The sequence below is a fragment of the Neomonachus schauinslandi genome, chromosome 10 (genome assembly GCF_002201575.2).
Source record: "Neomonachus schauinslandi chromosome 10, ASM220157v2, whole genome shotgun sequence".
NCBI lineage: Eukaryota > Metazoa > Chordata > Mammalia > Carnivora > Phocidae > Neomonachus > Neomonachus schauinslandi.
In genome coordinates this window covers 103478369-103505054 of record NC_058412.1, presented here as the reverse complement: position 1 = coordinate 103505054, position 26686 = coordinate 103478369, and the positions used below count along the sequence as shown (strand labels likewise).

At 45.3% G+C, this 26686-nt stretch overlaps 1 protein-coding gene across 2 annotated transcripts; it reads left to right on the top strand.

Annotated features, from left to right (window-relative positions):
- The first annotated feature begins 10350 nt into the window (after nucleotides 1-10350).
- LAMP5 (lysosomal associated membrane protein family member 5) lies at nucleotides 10351-24704 on the top strand. Of its 2 annotated transcripts, XM_021689092.1 has the most exons (6): nucleotides 10351-10414; nucleotides 10948-11120; nucleotides 11496-11627; nucleotides 11750-11855; nucleotides 13275-13463; nucleotides 24526-24704. In XM_021689092.1, exons 1-6 carry the CDS (start codon nucleotides 10351-10353, stop codon nucleotides 24702-24704), a joined length of 843 nt encoding a protein of 280 aa, XP_021544767.1. The 2 variants fall into 2 exon arrangements, with proteins under 2 accessions (XP_021544767.1, XP_021544769.1); XM_021689094.1 differs by lacking the exon at nucleotides 11496-11627.
- Nucleotides 24705-26686: the final 1982 nt, after the last annotated feature.

Genomic DNA, 26686 nt, shown 5'->3' with positions numbered 1-26686 from the left:
GAGGCACCTGGATGGCACAGTAGGTCAAGCATCTGACTCTTGGTTTCAGCTCAGGTCATGATCTCAGGGTGGTGGGATCAAGCCCCGCATTGGGTTCCACACTCAGCGTGGAGTCTGCTTAAGATTCTCTCTCTCTCTCCTTCTGCCCCTCCTGCTCATGCTCTTCTCTCTTGCTGTCTCTAAAATAAATAAACAAATCTTTTAAAAATAAAATAAAATAAAATGTGGCTACCAGACTCAAAAACAGAGAGTAAAGTGGATTACCAGGGAAGATATTGTTTAGAGGTCCAAACTTTCAGCTAGTCAATAAATAAGTCCTTGAGATCTAGTGCACAATATACAGATAACAATATTGTATCATAATCATTAAACTTGCTAAGGGACTAGATCTTAATTATTCCCACCACAAAAAAAAAAAAGAAATGATAATTATATGAGGTGATGGAAGTGCTAACTATTGCTACAATTGCAGTCACATCATAATATATAAATGTATCCAATTAACATACTGTACCCCTTAAATTTATACAAGGTTATATGTCAAATATATTTCAATAGAAAATAAATAAAGAATAATTTTAAGAATAAAATGTGGATACCAGAATATTTAAAATTACAATTGTAGTTTGCAGTGTATTTCTATGGACAGCACCGCTGTTGAGATTTCCACCATGCTCAGAGCAGACCATTCATCTGGCAGATGGTTCGCAGAGTGTGGTCCCCTCTGACCCGAAGCATCAGCATTACTTGGGGGCTTGTTAGATATGCAATTGCTCGGCCCCTTTCCAGTCCTACAGAATCACAGAATCAGCATCTCTGGGTGGAGCTCTGCCATCTGTGTCCCAACAAGCCCTCCAGGTATTTTCATTCAGTAGCTGCCATGGTGAGCCACAGAGCTAGAAGCACAGTTGGCTAGTGTTTCTGGAAGTGGCAAAAATCGATCTTTACAGAGGCTCAGGTTTACTAAATGGCTAGGCGATTTAAAATATTAGTTTTCACGTTTAAAATATTGAAAAATAGACATGAATATTGAAGCCAAGCCAAGCCGTCGTGCCCTGGAAGAGGGCTGCTTGGGGCAGGGGAGGGGAGAGGTAAATAAGTAGGCTGTCATTGGTTTAAAATGAGAGATTGAGGAATGTGGCCTTATAAGCTAAGATTTATTGAATTTGATTCTAAACACTGGTAGGGCATTATTACCAACTCCATTTTACAGGTAAGGAAACTGAGGCACGGTAAGGTTAATTAGCTGGATCAAGGCCACGTCCGCTGGGACCAGAGTGAATCTGACTATAGAGCCTGGGGTGTTAACCACTGTACTCACAGTCTTGCACAGAGTCCAGGCCGAATCTCAACTAATCTGTAAAGGGGGTTATTTCTATACTAGCTCTTCCTATTAGAATCATCTGGGGACACTTACACCTGCATTCCTGCCAGGCTCCACCTACTAGACATGTTCATTTCATTGGTCTGAAGTGGTTTCAGGGGTTGCTGAAGAGTTCCCTGGGGACCTCCGAAACACCTCCCATTTGACAGAGGATGAAGATGAAGCTGGAAGACACAGGGCGGGATGAGTTAGCAGTGGTAAACTCAGACTCTATAAATTGGGCCAGGGCTTCTCCAACTGCAAGGTGCACAAGTCCCCTAGGTGACCTTTTTAAATGCAGGTTCTGATGCAGTGGGATGGGTGGGGCCTGAGCTTCTGCAGTACCCAGTGAGGGTGATACTACCGGTCCACAGACCACATTTAGCGTTTGGACAGTGCACTACCTGGATGCCCTGACCCCTGGGGCACTTTCCTGGCCAGAAATTGGCCTTAGGAGTGCCCACTTTCCCAGCAGGTGGGGAGTAGGCCAGGACACTTAACCCAAGTATGCTCCCAGAATGGCGATTCCTTGCGATGGCAGGCCTGATGCCCTGAGTGCCAAACAAGGCCCAGTCAGGCTGGGATGAACACTTGGAGTACAGTCAGCATTCCAGTTCCTGAGACCTGGCGGAAATTCTGGGAAGCTGAAAGGGAAAAAACCCCACAGTTATGGCCCTGAAGCAGGAATCCCAGTGACCCCACACTTATGTTCAATTATCCTCCTCTCCCCTAAGCTGAGCCTCGAGTTCTCCCCGGGTTTCTCGCCCCCTCCCACTCCTGTCTCGGCTAGAGGGTAGGACAGCCCGGATGCAAGCCTCTCAATGTGTCCTTTCCTCTCTACAACACCCCCGCCGCTACCCTGACTCTCCACCCCGGTCCCGCCGTCTCCCTCCAAAGTTCCCAGTCCGAGGCGAGAAGCGGACTTCAGATGGACCCGGGATGAAGGTTTTCCTCTCCCCCCGCCCCCCTCCCCGCGGCTTGCACACCCCGGAAGAGTCCTTTCCGAGTCCCGTCCTCCCACAGCTTCCCGCAGGAAAGGATGCCAACCAACCGTGCGGTGCGGGCGGACGCCTAGGCCCCAGGAAGGAGGCGGCGCGGCGCCTGGAGCTCCGGAAAACCGCCACCGCACTCACAGTCACGCTGTCCTCGGGGACCGGGGACGCGGCGCCTGTGCCCAAAACAGAAAACGGAGGAAGGAATAACTTCGCGTTGGTTGGGGTGGGGCGGCATTCGAGCTTTTTCTGTAAGATCCGTGTATCGCATCCTCACTCCCCAACCCAAATCCAGCGGCCAGAACCTCCCACCCGGCTCACGGGGCCATCCGGCTGGGTCCCCACGCGCACCCCCTCCCCGCCGGCCCCGCCAGCCCAGGTTCCGGCCCATCAAGTCGGGAAATGAGAAGATCCATCAGCCGGCCCTGAGTGCGGGCCCGAGGCGTCCCCCAACTGCGCGCCTCACAAAGTCACCGGGGAATAACCGCGCAGCAGCAAGCCCCGAGGCTCCCGACCTCCGGGTGACAGAGGTGGCGAACGTTGCTCTTGGTGGCTTTGGTGCTCTTGGCTCCAAGGCCCATTTGGCTTGGCTTGGGATTTCCGAGGCTGTGGGCGAGGTGGTGACTCTAACCTCTATAGATCCGACTCTTTCTCCGACAACTGAAAGAAAGAAAGAAGAAGAAGAAAAAAAAAAAAAAGGCCCGGGAGCATTAGAAACACAGAGAACGTCCCGTGGAGGGCACAGATTTGGGCTGGGAGACCGCACTTGCGGGTGCCACCTGGGCTGCTGGGCCGGGGGAGACCTCTGACAGCCAGACCTGGGGCGGCAGGAGGCCTGGGGGATTTCACAGGCAGAGGAAAGCTGGGACACCGGCAAATTTGCTTTTGAATTAAAAAATAACCACGGAGTCGCATGGAGAAATATGTGAAGGTTAATGTTATTTTTAGTGTTATTACCCGGGATTTAATGTTATTTTTATTTTGAGGGGACTCTCAGGAGGGTCTCCACGGTGCTGTTCTGGATGGGGCCTCCCAGAGTTCTTAGCCGGTCTTGTCCACCTAAGAGGAGAGAGGAGGGGACTGGCCACCCTCTGGAGCCACCAGAGAGCCGGTCCCGCGTCCCACCGGAAGCCTGGACCTGCACCCCAGGGGGGCTCCGAGGAAGGGGCGGTCGGTGCACCTAGGGGCGCAGGGGTAGCCTCTGGGCCCCAGACTTGCTGCTGAGAAGCAGGCCCCGGGTTTGTCCCTGGGGTCTCCCATCAAGGTAGAAGCCTGGGCTTTTCTTCCAGTTGCAACCCGGGGTGGGGAATGCCCTCTGCTCCTCCCCCTTTCCCAAGTTGATTGATTTTTTCTTTCTTTTCTTTTCTTTCTTTTTCTTTTCTTTTTTTTTTTTTTGAAGCTGAACAATACCCTAACCTCACAACCTTGGGCCCCGTGAGTCAGTTCACAGTTTACCGTCTCACCTTCGCCTTTCCGGTCTGGAACCTGCCAGTTCCAGGGCGGCCGCCAGCCCCGCCCGCAGAGGCCGCTTCCCCCCACGGTGCGCGCCCCTCCGCTGCCTGCGCCCTTGGAGCCTTGTCTGCAGTCTCAGCTTCGATAGCCTCTCAGAATCTGTTCTCCGTCTGGGAACCCTCGCGCGGGTCCCGGAATTGTCCAAGGACCGAGCTGCGGGGTGGTACCCCGTGCACCCCTGGCCCTGGAGCGCGCATCCTCCCAACTTCTGTTCTGGAAGCCAGACGTCTGGGGCACTTCGGGGCCTTTCCCTCCGGTGTGGATACGGCGCTGGCGGTTTAGTAAGGAAGAAAAAAAGAGAAGCGATGCCTCCGTAACCTGGTCTCTCTCCCCCAAGTTCAGCATCCTACTCCCTCCTCCCCCGCGAAGTCTCCCGGCTTTTCTCGGGATGGGGGAGGGGCCCGAGAGGTTCGAGGATCGGGGAGCGCCGGGGTCTCACCGCCCACCCACCCCTCTCCAACTCTGGGTTTGCCAAGACTTCCTGCGGCGTAAGAGCTCCGAAGAAGGTCGTGGAGGAGCCAGGGACTCGCTCTCTGCTAGGCACTTTCTTCCTCCTTTTTCGAGTCCTAACTATACTCTGGACGCCCAAACACAAAAGACCCCGCAGGTACTGTCGCCGTGGCCGAACTTGCTCAACCCCAGCACTCCTGTAATTGATACCCCTTTCCCCGCTTTAGAGCTGGTGTGGACCTCACCTTTGCAACTGGGCAGGGGGTTTCTGTCCCCTGTCTATACCAGGGGCGGCTGCGCCAATGTGTCAGGCGCCAATGTCTCTCTCAGGTTGAGGTCGTTGCGAGCTCTGGGTGCAGGCAGCTAAGCGCCCGGCCGCACCGCGCATCTCCCTTCGCTCCGTCAGAAGCTCCCAAGTCTGGAGTCCGCAGCCCCGGCGCCCGGCGAAGCTCCAAGCCCTGCGCCACCCGCCCACTTGTGTCGGTACCACCCAAAGGTAATGCCACAGGCCACAGTCCATGCGTCCTGACCAGCGCACACTTATCCCACGTCGAGACAGTACACTTTAATAATGGAATTCGCAGCATGTTTTTCCCTAAAGGAATTGCGCAGATCACCTCCCAACTAAGGTCACTCATAGAAGCATTGTATTTAGTACTGGAAGAATCCTTTAGGAAAGGCATTTAGATGGTGAGAGTGGTGAAGTTACTGCACTTCTTCCTCTTTCCCTTTCTTGGTTCCCCGGAGCTTCTTTTTGCTGTTATCACAAAAACCGCCACAGACACATTCCAACCTTACAACATCAGAACACTGGCGGGCATTCCAGAACTCTACCACTGCTCCAGCAAAACTTCCCTGAAAGCACAACAGACTGGCCACCCCACTCTCAACCTAGGCAATTAATATAAATTGTCCTTAGTCCCAACACATCTTCAAGTGAATATGCAGATAAGGTCAAATAGGCAATTAAAAGAGTAGTTAACGGGGGCCAGGAACCCATGTAACACATCATAAAAGAGATTTTAAGGAATGCATTATTAATTTCAGGTAGCAAACTATTTTAAATGAGCCACAGCTTGCCTAACCTTAGGCCCAATGAGGTAGTTGTTATTTCCTGGAGAGAAAAACTTCTTAAAGAATTTTTTAAAAATTCTCAATTGACTCTTGTCTTCTGAAAAAAAGCTCCCTGCTCCCAAGTTAAGATTTTCCTCACTGCTAGGAAAGCAGAGAGGACTGTATTCTAAGGCCCAAAAGCTTATAGTTTGGAGCTTAGTGGTAACTAACCTAAAACAGGTTTAAAAATAGTTAAATAATGACTGCCTCATTTGCTACTGAGCTTTTCAGGAATGAGTACCGGGCCTTTCCATCTGCTTACTCGAAGTTTGTTTTATGGACTTTGTCCACCACATTCTCTCCTATGTGAAGGCATTTATTCTAAATGAACCCATAAAAGGACATTTCCTAAGGATTTACTTGGCCAATGAAAGGGCCATTATTCTGGTGCCTTGTCTCCTCCACTGGTTACCCTCATTGCAGAAACAGCTCTTGCTTCATTAAAGTAGGTGCATTTGAGACCAATGAGATGAAAGAATGAGGAAAATTTTAGCAAGGTCATGCAAGCTGAGTGCATCAGAGGCCCAAACTTAATTTTCTGATTCTTTCCAAATATTCTAGGGTATGGAAACTTATGAACAAAATATTCTTGTGTACGCTTATTTTTCAGTTCCTATCCCCAAAGGGTTTCTATCCTAGAAAGGGTTTCAACAGTATTCAAAGGTAGTAAATAAATTAAATGAAGTAAGTGGTCAGTGATAAGCTGAACACAAGAAACAGTGTGGGTAAGTACTAACTCTGGCTTAACCTCTCTGTGTACCTTGTCTATTTTAGTTAAATTATCCCTGCTTCTGTTATCCATGTGCGTTCCCACTGTGTATGTGCATGTGCGCGTGTGCGTGTGTGCGCACGCCTGTGTGTGTGTGTGTGTGTGTGTGTGTGGTGTATGTTTTGGAAGGGTTGGGGGACAACAGAGCCAGAGTACATTTTTACATTTCTCTGTGAGGTGGACTGAAACATCAACAAGCCAAATTTCAGCTGTAACAAGCCTAGCTTTCTCTTTTGAAGCTTATAAATATGGTTTCTAATTAGCATTTTTCCTGATTTTTGTAATTTTGTTACTTGATCTACAGATACAAATCAATTGTTTGTGTGGCCAAGTATAAGAGATACACCTAACAATTTGTATATTTAATTTTATTTAGGATAAGGTTTGCATATGCCATTTTTTCCATACACCATATGTAGGGCATATTATAAAATAAAGAAGCTAAATAGGGGCTATGTAGTCTATAAACTATAACAGAGTTTTGGACCTAATTTCTTTTTCATCAAAAAATTGATAAACATGGAAGGATGAAGAGTTACATCTTGGTACTGGCTTTCTTATTTAAAATATATTTCTTCCATTGGCATTGCCCTTCCTTGGCTGTCTCCACAGATCAATCTGCCCATGTTTTTCAAGATCCACCTTCTCCAAGAGGCCTCCTTTGATCAGTTGAGATGGCTGTCTTACCTAATCTTTCCCTAAACATCTATGCCCACCTTGTGCCAGTCAACCCTACATCTTCATGTGTCTTCCTATTTTCTCCCACCCAAACTGAAAGTCTATACACACAGGGGCCTTTTCTTCCACTTCTATGAAATAGTAATCACCCAATGGCATGAGATTCATTAAGGCTAATTCAATAAGGAAATATATGAATCAAAAAGAATCCTTTGAAGGACATAGAGAATCTAAAGAAGATTCCAAAGGCAAATGCTTGGGTCACACTTACTCCTGACATTTTGTTCTGACCACCAGCAGCAAAGATGGAAATGACACAACCATTATCCACACAAGTGTACCTGTTTATGTCAGTTTCTCCTAGCTCTTCTCCCATTCAATAAATGAAGAATGGAGCAAATTTTGGAAAACATTGTTACTATCTTAAAATATTATTTAATGGTAAGTTTTACTCCTTTATCACCTCTTTGCTGATTTCAAAGAAGTGAAGTTTTTTTAAAGGATGATTAGAGGGACACATGCATGGTGCAGTTGGTTGAGCATCCAACTCTTGGTTTCGGCTCAGGTAGTGATCTTACAAGCGGGGGATCAAGCCCTGCCTTGGGCTCTGCACTCAGCACGGAGTCTGCTTGAGATTCTCTCTCCCTCACCCTCTGCCCCTCTCTCTCTCTCTCTCTCTCTCTCTGAAATAAATAAAGAAATCTTTTAAAAGGATGATTAGAAAGTTATTTAATTAATATAGATGAAAGTTGTAGGGAAAATGATCCAATTCTTCTTGTAACATAAGAATCACTGGAGATAGCTTAATAAGTTAAGGGGTCTTTGTAAACTACCTTTAAAATTAAACACCTAAAAGGAGATTTAATTACATTTTGAGGATGATCTTCCCAGGAAGAAAGGGTTAAAACTGCCTCTTTTTATTTTAACTCTCTGGTGTCAACAAAGAGATCATTTATGTCAGGTATGAAGAGAAATCATTTCAAAGGAACCACCATTTGATTTAAAATGAAATCAATAATCAACTACAACAACTTAAGATTAATGACCCATGCTACTTCCCATCTATATTTTCTTATTAAAGCAGATAATCATCAATTAATTCAGTTGATCTTTCAATAACCTATAAATGAGGATATCTGCAATAATGTATCACAAAAGAAATTGTCATAATCTTTTACAGTTACCTCTTTCACTTGGATAATGGTATTTGTTTATCTTTGGGTTCCCAGACCATGTAGCATAGTGCAAGTAGTAGGTATTCAGTTAATGTTTATGACTAAATTAATCTGTCATTTGTTTTGAATGATATTATACTGATTGGCTCACTTGGCCTAACCAACCATCACCTGAGATATTATTCCAGTTTTTTAGTTGAAGAGAATGATAATCTGTACAAGGTCATAAAAGAAATAAATAGTGAATCATAGACTAAAATCTCTCCATTTCTTTCCTCATTAAAGTACTGGAGGAAAAGAGGGAAGGACAGAGAATATAAATGCTTCATTACATATATCTCATTGTTTTTTTTTTTAAGATTTTATTTATTTATTTGACAGAGAGAGAGAGAGACAGCGAGAGAGGGAACACAAGCAGGAGGAGTGGGAGAGGGAGAAGCAGGCTTCCCGCTGAGCAGGGAGCCTGATTCCCGGCTCCATCCCAGGACCCTGGGATCACGACCTGAGCCGAAGGCAGCCGCTCAACCAACTGAGCCACCCAGGTGCCCCTGTCTCATTGTTTTTAAAATTTTTACAGTACTGCAGGAAAATGTGTAATAGCAAGTGCTAACATGAAGAATTGTAAGGCATGTAAATTTTGCAAATTCCAATCATAACCAATAATAATTGACTTTCATCAACCACAATTTGGCCTCAATTCTTCTGTATATAAACATTTATGCAAAGTTCTTGAGAATGCTTGAGTGAAATAAAAAATAACAGAGATAAAAATAAGATAAAATATAGTATCAATTTAAGTTGTTACTTCATAAAATGAATTGCTATTGATCTAATTAGAGATTTGAGGTTTCAGCTTGTTCTTTGGCCATTGAATAAAGATTTTATGGAAATGAAAACATGGTATATTTTGAAGTCAAAGTATTATATAAGGAAAAATGAAGATGATCCCTATGAAGTTAAAGCATGTGATTTTTCTATTTTAATTCTAACTGACCATGTGACATTTGGGAAGGTCATTTAATTTCTCTGAGCCTCAGTTTTGGGAATGCACAACCACAATAAGGCATATCTTCCCTTGCCTACCTTCTAAGATGGTAGGGAGGATCACATTTGGCAATGCCCGTGAAAGTACTTTGCAATCTCCCCCTTAATATGACATTGTTTATTTTATGACATTGTATTACTGATTATTCACAGAATCAAATATCCTGTGAGACACAAAATATTTGGACATCAATACAATTGATGAGGACAGCATGCTTAATTGCTGAAAAAGCTGCATTCTGACTCACAAAGCAAAAAATTTTAAAAAGGAAGCTACTGTTTTACGTAAATATGGGAATTAGCCCACTAGTATTTGTTTCTTCGTCCCACTAGAGGCTGTAGAGTAATATCTGCATGTGTGTACGTTTACATAACTATGTAACATTACTGTCCTAAGAGACCCTAGATAACTCTCACAAACTTCGGGTTCACTTACATTCCTCTTGGCAGAAAAGTCGCAGTATATTGAGGGTAGGTGACCCCAGAGTCTAGAGCCCTCATGCAATCAAAGAGAACTAACAGAAAATAAGCCAGAATACTGCACTGACTGACAGCCCCATTTAGGGAGGCGTCAATTTAACTTTAAACCCATTAGCTCATTGAGAGCAAGGGAGAGAAGGGGATGTCTCCAAACGCAGGAAACTGTTGCCATAGCATTTTCCTTCTCTATTTCTGCCTACTCCTCCTCCCCCAAAGCAGCAACAATTTGTGCTCTCCCGTTTTCTTTCAGCAACTAAATGCATTTTCGGAAGCCAGGACTCCAGGGATGTGATAGCTACACCACCTAATAACTGTACCTGGTAGGGATATTGAGTAAGTCTGAGAGTGCTGTTAAGTTTCTCCGGACAGAATCATCTTTGCGGATGCAATTGCAGAACAGGAAACAGACTCAGGGAAAATTGTAGCGCCCACCCCCGCCACCCCCCATCTCATTGGCTATCTGCACAAGCTAAGCCACAACAATCGCTCCTGCAACACATCGGATCCCTTTCAGTACTCGCAGCCGTGGACAGCTCCCTCACCTCGCGGTCCGTTCCTCCGCAGTGAGTCGCCTCGCGTCCAGCCCGCACGGGTCGGTGCGGCACCCGCCACCAAGTCTCCGCCAGCGCGCAGAGAACACGCGCTCCCCCACTCCTCCCTCTCGGTGCCCCCGCCCCTCGCTCACCCCGGCTCACTCCAGCGGCGACTTTGAGGGATTCCCTCTCGGGCGGCCTCTGCAGCAGCACAGCTGGCCTCATTTGCTGCACGGCGAGAATGGATCTCAGAGGAAGAGGCTTTCCCAGCATCTACAGACTTCGAGTTCTCCTGATGCTGTTCCGTGAGTAGCGTCTGGGCCACCGCGAGGGCAGGGTGCACTATTTGCTGAGAATAGAACCGGCAGAGTAAAACCAGTAGCTTAAGGTCAAAATGTGGCCCTTACGTTTTGCTATTTTCTTTCTTTTTGGGCGGCGGGGTGGAGGGCCTTCCCGCCAGTGGCAGGGAATTCCCCAGAGGGCCACACACCTGTACAGCACATCCCAGACACAAAGCTCTGCGAGCCTGCTTCGTGGGGTCAGAGCATTGGCAAGAAAGATTTGGTTTAAAAGCCTAAGATGAAGAAAAAAGCCAGTCGGCTTACAAAATAGTAAGGCTTTACATTTTTAAATTTTTATTTTGATTATAAATTAACAGCAGCGGAGTTAAAATTGTCGGCGCTAGGTTAGAGAAACGGCTCGCAGAGCGCACAGCAGCCGGCAAGGAACTTTATCACCCCAAATCCCGCAGACCACGATCTCTCCACCCTTGTGCCCGCGACGCGTGGGCTTGCTGAGCCGGGAACCGATAGGATTTTGGGGGGTTGTTTTTCCGCAGATACAATGGCTCGAATCACGGCAGAACAAGAAGTGGAAAATCTCTCAGGCCTTTCCACTAACCCTGAAAAAGATATATTTGTGGTGCGGGAAAATGGGACGACGTGTCTCATGGCCGAGTTCGCAGCCAAATTTATTGTCCCTTATGATGTGTGGGCCAGCAATTATGTCGATGTAAGGAACCTTTTCCCTCCCGGCTTGCTCCTAGGGCTCCAGGGGCGAAGGGCACCCTCCCTCAAGGCCCCGTGAAGACCTGGGTCGCCCGCCTTCCCCCTCTGCGCCCCTGCAGGCTGCTCCCGAATGCTGCATGGGGGTTCCGGCTTGTAACGCCTTCTGCTTGCTCTGCCTGCTTTGAAAGTAACCCCCCCTTTCTCCGCTTCCCTAACGGCCGGGTCTGCACGTAGAGCATCTAACCGCATGTTCCCGGACCCGGGAGCGCGCGCGCAAAGGAGCGCCCAGGCGTGCAACCCCGAGTTTGGACGCGCTGCCCTTTACAGCCCGCACCGAGGCCGGGGTCGCTGAGGGGGTGCGGGACGTCTGTGTTCCCAGCTGATCACGGAACAGGCGGATATCTCACTGACCCGGGGAGCTGAGGTGAAGGGCCGCTGTGGCCACAACGAGTCGGAGCTGCAGGTGTTCTGGGTGGATCGCGCGTATGCGCTCAAAATGCTGTTTGTAAAGGTAACCCCGAGCGGGGCGCGGAGGCGGTGCTGCCTCCGGGTGGGTGCGGGCGTGGGCCGCCCCTCGGTTTCCTAACCCAGAAGCCGTGGGGGCGAGTGACGCGCGCCTCCCCCGCTCGGCAGGAAAGTCACAACGCGTCCAAGGGACCCGAGGCGACGTGGAGGTTGAGCAAGGTCCAGTTTGTCTACGACTCCTCGGAGAAGACCCATTTTAAAGACACAGTCAGTGGTGAGTAGAGGCCTCGGGGCTGGGGAGGGAGCCTGGGAGACCGCGGGCACCACAGAGAGCGCAGCCGTGGAGAAATTCGGAAATTTTATGGAAACCGATCCTGGCTCTGCACTTCTAGGCCACGTCCGCCCTGGGCTCTCTCGCCGAGGTAGAGGAGGCGGGGGAGCACTGGTGCCTCTGTCCCTGGGGCCTTACGCCATGTAGATGCGCAAGGAAACCCGGGCCTAAGGACCAGCCCGTCACCCGTAGCTTGATCCTGGATGGGACGTCTCAGGAGGGCCTGTCATCTCCTGGCGGGTTCAGGACAATCTCTTATGATTTGTCCTTTCAAGGAGCACGGAGAAGGGCAAAGCTGTGTTTTTTTTTTCTGCACCCCGGTTTTTCTTCTAATGCGTGGAAACTTGAAAGGGTCAGTGTGACTCCTTTTCACTCAGGATTTGATGGCCTTCAGTATCTTTCTGCTCATGTCCCCAGGGCTCACACTCGATCTTCATTCATGGACTGCAGCTACCCCAGAGCGGATTCTGAACCGTGTCCTAATTTATTAGCTTTTCCTGCCCATCACTCCAACAACTCACCCAGATCCTCCAAAAATATCGTGGCAAAAGCAACAACCATTCCCCAGATAAGAATGTTCCCATGTGCAGGCCCCATCAAAGACCACACTTAAGTTAACTCATTACCTAACTTACTTATTTAGTAAACTGTCTAATCTCCTACTGACGCCTTCCATCACCTGGGCACCTACGTTGGGAAAAGATTTTTATTGAGCACATAAAAGAATGTCCATGTCATTTCTTCCTTTCCACCTCTTTTAATCATTGTAGTAAAAAGCATTTTCTTCTCTTCATCAAAATCCATATTCAAATACTTCTCCCAATTATGTTAGATGCCTCTCCCCATCCCCCGCTAAAAATAAAAGGAAAAGAGGAAAAAAACCAAAAACAAACCCCACAAACATGGGTCAGAAAAAGAGAAAAAAGAGGCAGACCTCCAAAGGGTATATAGGTGTACCAAGGCATCTGCCCAGGGTACCAGCAATCAGCCCTGCTTTGTTGAGTAAGGTATTTTATTCTGTGCGGGCAGTGTGAAACGTGGAAGATCAAGTCACTGTATCTTTGGACTCTCCAATGTCAGGGTTTATGTAGTAAAAAGAAGGTTGGATGTGTAGGTATCACTCTCCTCTTCCAGACAAGAAATTTCAAATCAGTGTTTAAGGAGTCCCTGCTCATGAAAGAAGGGGTGTGCTTGTCCTTTGTCACCCCTTGATGTCACTTGCAGAGCCCCAGCCCCCGCAAGGCAACACAGAGGATCAGAAGGGTGTCTGGAGTGGAGAGGTAGGAGCCCGCACATGAGATTAGGAGGTCAGGATTCTGCCAGAAAGAGGGTCCTAACCGTTGCTTTGGGCCATCCCTGCAGCTGGGAAGCACACGGCCAACTCCCATCACCTCTCTGCCTTGGTCACCCCAGCTGGGAAGTCCTATGAGTGTCAAGCTCAGCAATCCATTTCACTAGCCTCCAGCGATCCACAGAAGACAGTCACCATGCTTCTGTCCGCAGTCCACATCCAGCCTTTTGACATCATCTCTGATTTTGTCTTCAGTGAAGGTAGGTTGGTGGGGGGATCGAAGTGGGAGGAGGAGAAGACAGGAGCCAAGGGAAGGCTGACGTCAGGATGGATGGGGAAGGGGACCTGCTGGGGTCCCAGGCTATTACCACTTGTATTTTCTTTAGGCTGACATGATACTTCCTCTCGCTGTAATGTTTTAGGAACAGTATCAACTTTCTTCAATGGCTCCTTCTTCTTCCTTCCTCCTTTACTCCATTTTCTCCTCTCCCACTTTCTCTTCCTCCCTCCCTCCCTTTATTTCTTCCTCTTTCCTTTCCTCCCTTCCTTTGCCTAAGAGGAACCTTGATGGAGAGAGATGTAGCAAGATCCATTTGGAAAACCTGTATATAATTTTGATGCAAATTTCCCTATGAAAAAGCAGCTAAAAATCTCAAGTACTTACCTAGAGAGCCATGGATTGCAGAAGGGCCTCTGCTTCTGTGGACCTCAGTTTCTCCATGTTATTTCAAGCACTTTCAGCTGTAGGTTCTGCCACTGTGAGTCTGTTTTTGTGTAGCTAGAATGTAGTAGGTGTGTGTGTGCTCGCATGCACATACGCAGGTCACAGAGAGACTCATGAAGACCTCCCTCCCTCCAGCCCTCACCTTTGTGGGGAGGAACACCCATGAGGCTCTGGGGAAGCAAGGGTCCCTGATCTTTTCCCTCTGGGGTGTGGAGAAAGGCTTCTTCTCAGTCTGTGCTAGTCTCTGAAAGGGGTTCAAGCAGCACATAGCTGGGCAGATTCAGGATGTCCACATTCTCTTAGTTCTCTGCAGCCCACTAGAGGTTGGGCACAAGGGGAATCCACATTTCTGCACCTTATCCGATTCTAGCCCCAATTTATACTGGGCAAATGTAGGGTAAATGAATTTTTTAATTCATTTGTTCTTTCTTGTCTGGAGAAGGTTGTTAAGAAATGGGGAGAGATTCTGGTTGCTTTATGGATACCTTCCTTTGGGCTGGGAATCCCCAGGTGAATACAACTACTGGAATATACAGGATATCAGGGAATCCCCATCTATGTCATACACAAATCATTAAATCATTTCCCAGGGAATCCAGCTTTCATAAAATTCCCCTCCCAACTCAGAGTATACTAAATAGAATCTACCCCACCCCCACCGGGATGATTTAAAGACCATTTGAGCATTCTTAAGTTAACAGTCTTTGACAGAAGAGCCGACTTCTTTTTTCATCTTTGTATTTTTACCACCTAATACAGTGTTTGGCACACTGTAGATGCCCAGCGAAATTTGCCTGAATTGATATTCTGAAGCTGTGGATACAATTAACAGAGGCTTCCAAATGCTTGAATGCCAGATGAAGCAGAATTTAATATATTTACTAAGTCAGTGCAACACTTACTTCCACACACTTAGGGGAGAATGGGTTATTCCATTTTAAAGGACCTTCCAGAAAAATTGAAACTAAACTCTAAGTATTAAAACATAACATTTTTAAAAAATCTGTTTGATTATGGAAGTATTTATATAATGTAAGTCAATGTCTTTCTTAAACTGAAAATATTAACTATAATTAAATGTAATTGAGCTATGATTACTGATGACCAGGAATTCATGAGGAACATATTGGATTGTGTAGAATCAGTCCCCAGGGTCCTTCCCATAGATGCTTTTGAGTTTATAAGGGAACTCTGTATAGTCTCTAATGACTCCGTTTGTTACCGGTCAGCTCTTGGGCATGTCCTTACTTGTTGGTGCTACTAATACTATGATGGCTGCCTTCACTAGGTCCTTCCCACAACCTCACTTTCACTCATTCTCAGTTATTTCCACATTGTTGCTTACAGTCGTTTATGAACTGAGAAACCAAATCTCATCCATGTGTAGGATCCTATACAAAGTGAGAGTAAATGAGTACTGAGTAAGGACCAGAGCTATTTTCCTGAACATCAGTGAAGTTCATGGCATAGACTTAATGGACATCTTTTGTTTGAAAAACAGTTTTTATCCACTTCCAGGTCCTGAACAGGCATGGTTGCTGGGTAGACTTAGAGAGTTTGTAAGCAGAACTTTCTAAGGGCAGATATATTAAGCACCAGCCAATTGTACTTGTCTCCCCCAGGCTTTTCTGGGTAATAATTAGGAAGTCCCCTCCTGTAGGGTGCCCTGGGGTGCAAAGCTCCTGCTCCTGGGAGGAGGCAAGCCTCATTCAGAATCACTCACTGGATCCTTGTGCCTTTGTGTGGCAGGGGCTCTTTTGTTTCTTGCTCCTCCCATCTGTGCCTCTCAGCACCTGCCCCCCACTGTGTTTTGTAAGAGATCATTTTATTTGATTTGGTGGAATCCAAAAGATTCCTTTTGGGGTGCTGTTTTGGGACTTGGCACTTGCCCCTCCCCTTTCTCAGAATAGAAGCTCAGGAGGCTCTGATGTGTTGCCTGTACCTGAGTGGGGTGGGGGGCAGCAGTATCTGGTCATATATCTGCACACCCACTGTGGGGGTATGTGCGTGTGGTTGGCAGGTGTGTGCAGGACCTACAGCCAAAGGGTTTCCAATGAAGGACTTATTCCCTGTGTAAGGGGGCCATCCTGGCAGTCTGAAGTTTCAGACCTGCCTGCTTGATAGACTCTGAGAAAAACAAGGAAGGGTCACTGAAATGGATTACTGGATACTCACAGGGCTGAGAGCAGCTGGAATGGGGGTTGACGTCTTTATCACATAAATCCCTTTAGTGCTTTGAGCTCAGCTACTACACTGATCCTCAACAGAGATCTCTTAGCCCAGCCTGTCTCCAACTGCAGTGTGCACACGAATCTTCAGCTGCATTGTGTACAACTGTGGTGATCTTGTTAACATGCAGAGTCTGGTTCAGTAGGTCTGGGGGCGGGGCCCAAGATGCTCCATTTCTAGCAAGCTCCCTGGTGTTGCTGCTGGTCTGTGGAATACTGTAGGGGGTTTGAGGGATCTTGAGCTGATCAAGGAAAAGATATGACCTTGAGAGGCAGTAACACACAAGCTTGATTTGGTGGTACTTGGACAGGGTTGCATCAGAGGGGAAGCTGCTCGGAGCATGAGACTGTCCAGAGGGAGGCTTATGGGGACCACCATCCAGAAGGGGAGGAGGGCAAAGGACATCCTGGTGGGGAGAAAGGAGCAGGGAGAGGGGGGCTTACGTGTCTAGGTGATACAGCTCAGCAGCATGGTAAGAAGTCTCTGGATCAGAGAGCTCTGAGGGGCAGCAGAAGCTGAGGCCTTTTACCTCTAAGGCCCTATGTTATCAATGGGTAACAGCTGTGGGGTGAGGTTTAGTATGCAAAGCAGGCAGGCTCTAAATAGCTAAAGATATGCTTGTTTGGGCTGGTTTTTAAATAACTAGATGTGTAAAAATTTGAGTTTGGCATGGCAGGCTTTCGAGCTAACGGTCTCAGCCTGCAGTGAAGAAATAAACCACCTAGGGGCCAATACACAGAGGCTACTTTGGCTCATTTCTGTAACCAACACACTTTCATGGCAACTACCAGCCTGCAGTTCAAGGCACCTCCTGCTTCCCAGTTGGGGTTGATTAACGTGTCCTTCCACAGTGAAGGCCGTGTAGTGTGTCCCTTTGAGCATCCCAGGAGATTTCTGGCTGGGATGGGATGAGGATTGCATCACTGATAGGCAAAAAAATCAGACTGAGAATTTTAATGGCTTGAATGAAAGGCAACTTTTATGTATGCATAATTAGAGAAGAAACATAACAGAACCACAGAGGGTGTCTCTGTTCCCCTTTATTAAAGATTCAGGTTTAACAGGCATTTAAGAGTTACCACATAGAGGCTGGTGCCTTTTCAATTCTCGAGGGGAAAAATAAGCAAACAAACCAACCAACCTGTAAAGAAAGTACTGAGAGTCCAGATTACCGCAGAGAAACTGAGGCTCAGAGAAGTGAGGTTATTGGTGAAGTCTGCCCTCTTGGTGGCTGCTCGGGCTGGGGCAAGAGCCTGTCTTTGGTATCAACTCCTGTGCTCTTAGCCTCTCAGAGCTTCAGCTGCTCCTGCTGAGCAACTGTAATAAACATGTGAACGCAGGAGACGCCTTTACAAAGGTTGTCAAGTCCCCTGAGTTCATGAGCTTTTTATTAGTATTCCTAACAGCATGATTGGGAGATGCCACCTGATCTTTATTTTACCCAGATCTGTGTTTTAGCGGAAATGACGTGCCTTACCTTGCTCTGTACAGCAGCCCCCAGTAGAGCACCCTGTGGCTAGCTGCCACACCACACGGGCAGGAAGGCTTAGCTGATGCTGATCCAGAGCATTGTGTAGACCTGTGATTTACTTAGCATCTACCAGCCAAGAAACGAGTCACCCTGGGTGGTTGTTCCTTAGGATCTCCTGGGTAAGAATCTAGGGGGAGATAATCCTGTTTCGAGCACTGCTAAAAACTGTGTCGAGGGCTGGGATGTGGAGCCCTAGTGTGGGGCCATGGAGCTAGCCAGTTGTAGCATTCAGTATTCCTGGTACTGTCCTGGAACATAGTGTTTCAGGCTGGGTTCCCCCGGGAGCAGATCCTATGCAAGTATGTAAGTGCAAGTGGTTTATTTAGGAGGTGATTCTAGAAAGCACTGGTAGGGTGCTGGGGAGGGGAGCTAGGAAGGCAAGACTACCAGTAACAGGAGCATTAATGAGCAGGTTTCCACCGTGGGCACCTGGGGCTCACACAGCTGGAACCTCTGGGAGTGTAGAACCCACCTCCGACTATCTGGCCTGGGAGGTGGGAAAATGGCATTTACCCACCAACTCCCATCCACCATTGATGGCTGCTGGGGTGGGGGAGAGACTTTGACTCTCTGAGACTTCTAACCTGCCTTGTAGGGAAAACCCACTGGAATGTGTGGGAATGGTGAATACCAAGACAGTAAGACACTGTCTGGGTCTGCTACACCTAGGTACTGGCATATGTGAACTTTCCCTGCCATGGAGGAGCTTGCAGGACAGTGAGAAAGAGTTTACACAACTTTTTCTTGTGCATGCCATATGCCTTATGCACAGTAGCATCTATCGATAATTGCTTTTATTATCGTTTTTTATTGCTAGTGCTTACATCTTGGTGAGAGTATCTGCTTGTCTCCAGCCAATTGTCTCCAAAGCCCACTCATGCTAACAATTTCTTGGTATACAAAATACAATTTGCTGAGGTTACAGGAGTCTAGAGCCAGTCCCCTCCCTCCAGCTGCCCTGTCAGAGTAGAGGAAGCCCAGCCAACAAAAGACTTGCCCTGTCCTCGAACAGGAATAGTCTGTGGTGTTAACAGAGCTTGAGAAAGCAGGCAGCTTGCCTTTTTGCCCACCGCCCATCTCAGTGCTGTCCATTTGGGGTGCAGTGAAGAGTTCTTGTAGATGGTCAGCCTCTGGAAGTACATACAACATTGAGATGGTCACCAAACCATCCAACACACAAAAAATGGTGGTCATCAAACAAACAAATGAACAACAACAAAAACAAAAAAACACGGACTAAAAAACAGAACCTAAGATGAATCAGGATTTTAGTGGGGGCATTGGATTTATGGTTGAGGGGACCTTATTTGGCCACTGGCCACTGGCAACAGATTACCCCTCTGTTGTCTCTTCTGTCTTCATCTAGTTCTTTCCAATGACTAGACTAGACTGATTGTTGTCTTTTCCAGCCATATGCCATTCTAGAACCCTGAGCCTAGCCAGGGCAGAGGCATGATCATGCCCAAGCCCTGTGGAGGTGAACAGCGAGTTAGGGATCTCAGAGCATCCAAAGCCAGATTCAGTGTGGGCTAAGCCAAAGGATGTTTTTCTCCCAGGCAGAGATGTAGGGTCTTCCTTGTTTTTGAATCTGTGGATTGTATAGTCAGTTTATTGCACAGGATCTTAACCCTGGGGTCCAGAGGGGCTGTGGATAGTATTCTGGGAGTGTGTGAATTTTAATGGGAAAAATTTACATCTTTATTTTCACCAATTTCTAATTTTTAGCATTCCCTTCAATTAGAAATGAAAATAACAACTCACAGTAGTATTAGTGGTAACAATTAAAAACTAATAAATACTGTGACCTTGTCACCAACAGAAATCGTAGGTATTTTTACCCCACATTCATTGGTTCAGGTCTTGCAAAGGGACAGTGATGCTGTCTATGGACTCACAGTCTCTCATTTAAAACCCTTGGGGATAGATGGGTTTCAGACTTTAGGATATTTCAGACTTTAGGAAGACAATATAGGGCATAGTCCGCATATCATAGAAAACCCCAGAAGAGTCCTGGCAGGCCCTGTAATCAAATATATTAACATATCTGTTCCCTGCAGAGAAACACATGAATCTTTATGCTAAGTAAAGAATGAGAATCATGAGCATCCTGACATTAGTTCAAGTCAAGTGTTGCTGCCAAAGGAGTGATACAGAGTACTTTGGATTTCCAGAGCTCTGTGGATTTTGGAATGGTGGATAAGGGATGGCAGACTCATTAATTCCCCCTTCTTTGACCATTTAGTGGATGTGGATGGATGAAGATGGGGATTCAGTATTTTTCATGATAATTTTTGACATCCCTTTATTTTCCCATGTTTATTATTTTTGACATGTCCATAGTTTAATACTCCCTTTATATACGCCTTTCTGTGGTGTGTTTAGTTCAGGCTTTTTCTTAAGGCAACAAAAAATAATTCTTAAGAAATAAACCACAATTATAATGCTAAGGGAACTAAATCAGTCAGAGACACATAAATACAAAATGATTTCACTCATATGTGGAATTTAAGAAACAAAACAAACGAACAAAGAAAAAAAGAGACAAACCAAAAAACAAACAAAAAACAAACAAAAAACAAAAACAGACTCTTACCTATAGAGAACAAACTGATGGTTACTAGAGGGGAGGTGGGTGGGAGGATGGGTGAAATAGTGATGGGGATTAAGGAGTGCACTTGTCATGATGAGCACTTAGTAATGTATAGAATCGTTGAGTCACTCTATCGTACGCCTGAAACTAATACAACACTGTATGTTAACTATAGTAGAATTAAGATTAAAACAAAACAAAACAAAATCAAAAAAGAAGTAAACCACAATGGTATTTTAACCATATTTCTTTTGCCAGAATACATTATACTTTTTTCCTATGCCTTCCTTAAAGGATGGGATATGAGATGTAATTCCCCCATAACTATACCAAAGTTATTATCCATTTAAAGATAATACTTTGGGCAGTATGACTCTGGCACTAATTCAGATGTGTGGGTGTTTTCCCAACCACTAAGAAATTCTGTGACAGCAGCATGTTCTATAGTTCAACTTACTGCTCACAATGTCTCCCTAGAGATACCATCAAATCCTGCCGGTTAAGGGCTCCTTCCTACAAGAATCCCCCCCATCTCCCCTTCACACACCAGCTGCAAGTCCATGTTGTCACCTGGGCTTCTGATCACCTTGCTATTGGAGGTTTCCATGACCTTCTCCTTGAATTCTGGAGAGGCTCACAGAACTCAGAGAAACATTTTACTCACTAGATTACTGGTTTGTTTTAAAAGAATAGAACTCAGGAACAGTTAGTTGTAAGAGATGCAGAGGGCAAGGTATAGGGCAAGAGGGTAGAGCTTCCATGCTCTCTCCAAGCCCACCACTCTCTCTAAATCTCCATGTGTTCACCAACCAAAAGCTCTCCGAATCCCATCCTTTGAGGTTTTTATTGAGGTTTCCTTACCTAGGCACGATTGATTAAATCACTGGCCACTGGTAATTGAACTCAATCTCCAGCCACTTTCTTCTCCCTGGAAATCAAGTGGGTAGGGCTGAAAGTTCCAACCCTCTGATCACAAGGTTAGTTCTCCTGGCAACCAGCCCCCATCCTTAGGTGCTGTAGGGGTTTTCCCAAATTGACCTCATTAGTATAAACTCAGGTGTGCTTGAAAGGGGTATGTTATGAATATCAGGGTGTAGGTTTGCAGCTAGCATATGGAAAATGAGCAAAGCCCAAAGTCTTAATTAACATTACACCAGCAACAGCATGTGGTGAGGAAAACAAATAGCCTTTGTTGTTAACAAAATCCCTACACCAGGAAACCCCATTTCTACTCATTTTTCTCTTTAAAGAGGCAATGTGGTATCATGGGGGACAAAACGAACCTTCTGGGTATGGAGTTCTGGGCCCATAGCCATCTCTGGTGCATCTTGTAAAACAGCCAGATTTTTCCCTGGGGAAATGGGTATATTGGACAGCAAGCTGATGTTCAAAGTGTGGGACTCATTAGAATTGAACTAAATAGTGAAAAAGAAAAGTCCCCTACTAATTCTTTTTAGTCCTTTGGTTGTAATAAAAAGAAAGGTGCAGTTTAGTGTTAATAATGGGTCCTTAACATTTCCCTAAATTTGCCAAAATGTCTTTTTAAAAATCCTCTTTGTAAAAAAAAAAAATCTCTTCTTTTCTCAGTTCAGGAGTATAGGTATGTATGTATGTATGTATGTATATGTTTACTTATTTATTTTAAATAGTTTTATTCAGGTTATAATTGCAATACAATAAACTGCACATACTTAAGTGTACAATATGATAAATATTGACTTAGGAATACACCTATGAAGCCACCACAACAATCCAGAAAAATCAACATATACATTCCCTCCGAAAGTACCCTCCTACCTCTTAGTAATGAGTATGTACCTCACTGAATTTTCAGAAACTGAACGTACCTCCGTGAGCAGTATGCAGAGCCACAGAGCCCAGAAGCCCTCCTTCCAGCCCACCTTGTGATTCTGTAGCCTTTAAATGCCAGTAGCTCAGGTCTGCTACTGACCTGACCCCAACGCTCCCCGTAGCTCATGTCTGCTAAGTGCCACCCAGCTGTGCTGTTGAGTTAGGCTGTTGGAATTCAAGTTGGGGCTTCATTTGCCCTGGGCAAATTACTTAGCCTCACTCTACCTTATCAGTAAAATGGGTACAATAACAGTATTTATCTCATAGGGTTGTCATGGGGATTAAATGAGACAGTTTTTGTTCTTAGAGCTAGAAGTTCATTTAGAAACCAGGCATGTTAACTATACAGCTTTTAAAAAGCTGTATGTTTTTCTGCAGTCTTTCAGGTTCTACTTAATAGAAAAGATTCCTGAGGTTCTGACCTTATCCTCCTTTCGGCTAGTCTGAGGGGAGGTGGGAGGAAGGACCGTGTCAACATGGATTCTGGAGGAGCCTGGCACACAGTTGGTGCTCAATAAATATTTATTGGGTCACCCTGACTTAAAAACTTGGTCTTTATGAAGAAGATAGCTAAAGCCTGTTTTCTCTAGTTGTGGCTCGTAAGTTCGGTTAAAAGGCCACCAGTTACCCACAAGGACCAAAGAAGTCTGAGCAAATGTCTCCTGGTTGCTAGGAATGCAATTCTTTTTTTTTTTTTTAAGATTTATTTATTTATTTTAGAGAACAGGGGAGGGGCAGAGGGAGAGAGAAAATCCTCAAGCAGACTCCATACTGAGCACAGAGCCCAGCATGGGGCTGATCCCAGGACCCTGATTACCTGAGCTGAAATCAAGAGTCAGCAACTTAACTGACTGAGCCACCCAGGCGCCCCTCTGGGAACACAGTTCTGCTCCGCTTTACAAACTGTGTGACCACCAGGTTTCTCCAAAATTGTTTTTCTGATTCTAGGTAAAAATGGAGGCATAGGGCTAGTAAACTGTCTTGAGGGTAAGAGTGTAAAATGGAATCAGCGCCAATGTGCTGGTAACATTTTCTTTCTTGATCTAGGTGCTGGTTACATGCAATGTTCATTTGTGAAAATTCATCAAGTTCTGCACTTTCTTTTTTAAAATTGTAGTATAATTTATATATATTAAAATGTACAGATCTGAAGTATTTAGCTTGATGCTTTTTTACTTGAACTTACAACCATGTAACCCTTACCTAGATCAAAATATAGAATATTTCCATCACACCTGCAAGTTCCCTTTCCTGTTCCCCATATGTAAGTGCTTTTCTGATTTCAATCACCATAGACTTACCTGTTCTTGAACTTCATATAAATGGAATCATATAGTATGTATTCTTAGAGTATGTGTCTTAGAGTTTTCACTCAACATAATGTTTTTGAGATTCATCCATTTTCTTACATGTAGTCATAGTTCATTCCTTTTTATTATTGATTAATATTCCATTGTATGAATAGATTGGTTTGTTTTTCTATTCCACTTTGATGGACATTTGGGTTGTTTCCATTTTAGGCTATTGTGAATAAAGTTTCCATGAACATTTATGCCCAAATCTTTTTGTGTCCATACGTTTTCATTATTCTTAAGTAAATATCTAGGATTGGAATGTTGGGTTATAAAGTAGGTATACATTTCCCCTTATCAGAAACTACTGGACAGTTTTACAAAGTGGTCGTACCATCTTCCACCAAGATGTATAAGAGTTCCAGTAGCTCCATATCATTACCAATACTTGATATTTTCAGTCTTTTTGAAAGCTGTATATTGTGTGCAATTCTCTATGTATACACATACTTCAATAAAAAGTTAAAAAATTAAACCAACAATAAAAATGATGGTGGTTGTGTTTAATGCTGAAACTTTGAAAATTTAAATCAATCATCTGGCTGTTTTGTTGGCACCTGCCAGGAATCCAATGACTGAATGTTGCCCTATATAATTGATGCATTTTTTTAAGAGTGTTTCTTTTTTTTTAAGATTTTATTTATTTATTTGACAGAGAGAGACACAGCGAGAGAGGGAACACAAGCAGGGGGAGTGGGAGAGGAAGAAGCAGGCTTCCCGCAGAGGGGAGAGCCTGATGCAGGGCTTGATCCCAGGACCCTGGGATCATGACCTGAGCCCAAGGCAGACGCTTAACGACTGAGCCACCCAGGTGCCCCTAACTGATGTATTTTTAATTTTACAGTGTGCAGAAAAATTAAGTGGTACATCCTTATTGTTGGTCGGGGTAACATTATTTCTAAATAAAAGAGTCTCCCCAAATGTTCATTGAGAAATCTTTTCACCTCCATTTCCAACTAAAAAGGATTTTAGTTTTGATAGGAAGACTTATGATTGAAAATATTTTGACAGGAGCTGATTGCTTTCTTCTTCTTTCCCATTTCAGAGCATAAGTGTCCAGTGGATGAACGGGAGCAGCTGGAGGAAACCTTGCCCCTGATTTTGGGGCTCATCTTAGGCCTCGTCATTGTGGTAACACTGGCAATTTACCATATCCACCACAAAATGACGGCCAACCAGGTGCAGATCCCTAGGGATCGATCCCAATATAAGCACATGGGCTAGGCAGCCCCCGTGACCCCATCCCCCAGCTGGATCAGGTAGAGAAACAAAAGCACTTTTCCACCTTGTACATGGGATACACCAACATAGCTACAATGCAAACAGGCCTGGGTGTCCAAGGCTTGCTTGGCCTGCGTCCATGCTTAAACCCAGGGATGGGGGGCATTCTTTTGGATTCATGGGTGAATGGCAGATATTCTCTCCACACTGGGGAATGAGGCGGGAGGGGTCAGCCAGCTTTCATGCTCATGGTGGCTTGGCTTTGACTCTCCAAGGAGCAACACATACAACTGAGAAGAGTATCTGGCTCTGAAGTTTAGGGATGGAAAGACACTTCTTTTGGAAAAACACCCCTTTAGGTTCAGAGAAATAGGGGGTGCTTTGGTCCCTGGCCTACCTTATTCAGTTGTCAGTGCATACAAAATACAGCCTCATGCTCCCTATGGCAAGACCCCTGAAAGTGATCCATGCTTCTGGCTGGCATTCTGCATGTCTAGTGATTGTCTTGGGAATGTTTCACTGCTACCTGCACCCAGTGACTTTGCAGCACAGAACCTGTTTAATGTAACTATGCACAGTTGTTTGGACTTCATAGTATGTCAGGTCCAAGTAAGGGGACCTGAAGAATCAATCGTGTGAGTTTGTTTTTCAAAATGAATTAAAACACACTACTGTCTAACATTTGCCTGCTTTCTTGAAACAAGAAAACAACACTAAAGTGGTTTCTTTGGCACCCAGAGAAGAGAGGGGAATGGTGAAGATGGGCTTTCATTTCTACAAGAGGAAAGCAAAGAAAGGGCAGGGAAGCCAAAAGAGGGAGATTGTTTTTTTCCAGGTAAAAAAACAAAACAAAACAAAACAAACCATGGATTTATTTTGGCAAATATAGTTTTAATAATGGCCCCTCTTGAATGACTGGCCTAATATTGCTTCTGATGCTTCCTGGTTTTGAGTTTGGCATTTCACTTCAGATTAAGAAGCTGGTCTGAACATGAGAGCCTAGGTTGAGTTGTGTTTGAAGTAAAATAGAATTTGCTGAAACTTCCTAGAGAAATGGACAGAGTTTGAATTTCACTCACTTTGTAAATAATCATTTTTCTGAAAAATCTGAGTCGGGGTAGGGGAAATCCTTTTCTCCGATGTTAAGGGTGGGACTCTCCCCACCCCCCATATGATCTCTATCATATGAGAGACAGCTCATAAGTTCATCTCCCCAAGTCTTCAACTGTTGAAAGAACGCATCCTTAGAAGTTCATTATCTCAGCAAATCTTGAGAAGTATCGGCCAATTGCTGTTCTATTACCTGTTTGTTTGCTGCTGCTCTGTCAGTCAGTCTTTTTCCCTGCAAGATCTCTCTTCAGTGTCGGCCTGCCTGGTACCAGGGAGGAAGACAGTTGCATGTTGCGCAAGGAAAAGGAGATACCTTTTATCAGCTGCCATCTTGTCACCCCATGCCCCGAACTTGACAAGCTCTTTCCTTATTAACATCTCATATATTTTTTAAAAACTTCCTATTTATTTGGAACCACCCAAGAATTTGGGAGAGTAATGGACACTTAGATGTATCAATGAGTTACCCTTGCCCTTTGTAACCCCTTTGGAAAAAATATTTAGACCTGACTCATATTTCTGAATACTCCATATTTCCTTAACTTACTTTTACAAAAGTAAATTTGTGTCTTTAAAAATTTCACTTTCACAAAACATAGGACTCATGGTTAGTTTTGGAATTGTCATCCACTCATTTATTCAACAAACAGGTTTTGAGCACCTACTGCGCGCAGGCTCCGCGCCGAGTATACAGTAGTGAAGTGACAACTTAGAGTCTATGGGGTATGGCTGACAGACATATGTCCCCAGGTTTTTCCAAAAAGAACAAGTGCCCTGGCTTTTTTCCAGTGTTGTCACATGGCCACATCCCTGTGGTTAAGTGGATCAATTAAATCTTTCCAGAATCCAACTTTCTTAATTCTCAAATTTCAGTG

What these genes read in the sequence shown, in the direction of transcription:
- LAMP5 (XM_021689092.1), top strand. Translation starts at nt 10,351, where the DNA reads ATGGATCTCAGAGGAAGAGGCTTTCCCAGCATCTACAGACTTCGAGTT. An exon ending in TTTTAAAGACACAGTCAGTG is followed by an intron (nt 11,856 to 13,274) that starts GTGAGTAGAGGC and finishes CCATCCCTGCAG; the next exon opens with CTGGGAAGCACACGGCCAAC. An exon ending in TGATTTTGTCTTCAGTGAAG is followed by an intron (nt 13,464 to 24,525) that starts GTAGGTTGGTGG and finishes TTCCCATTTCAG; the next exon opens with AGCATAAGTGTCCAGTGGAT.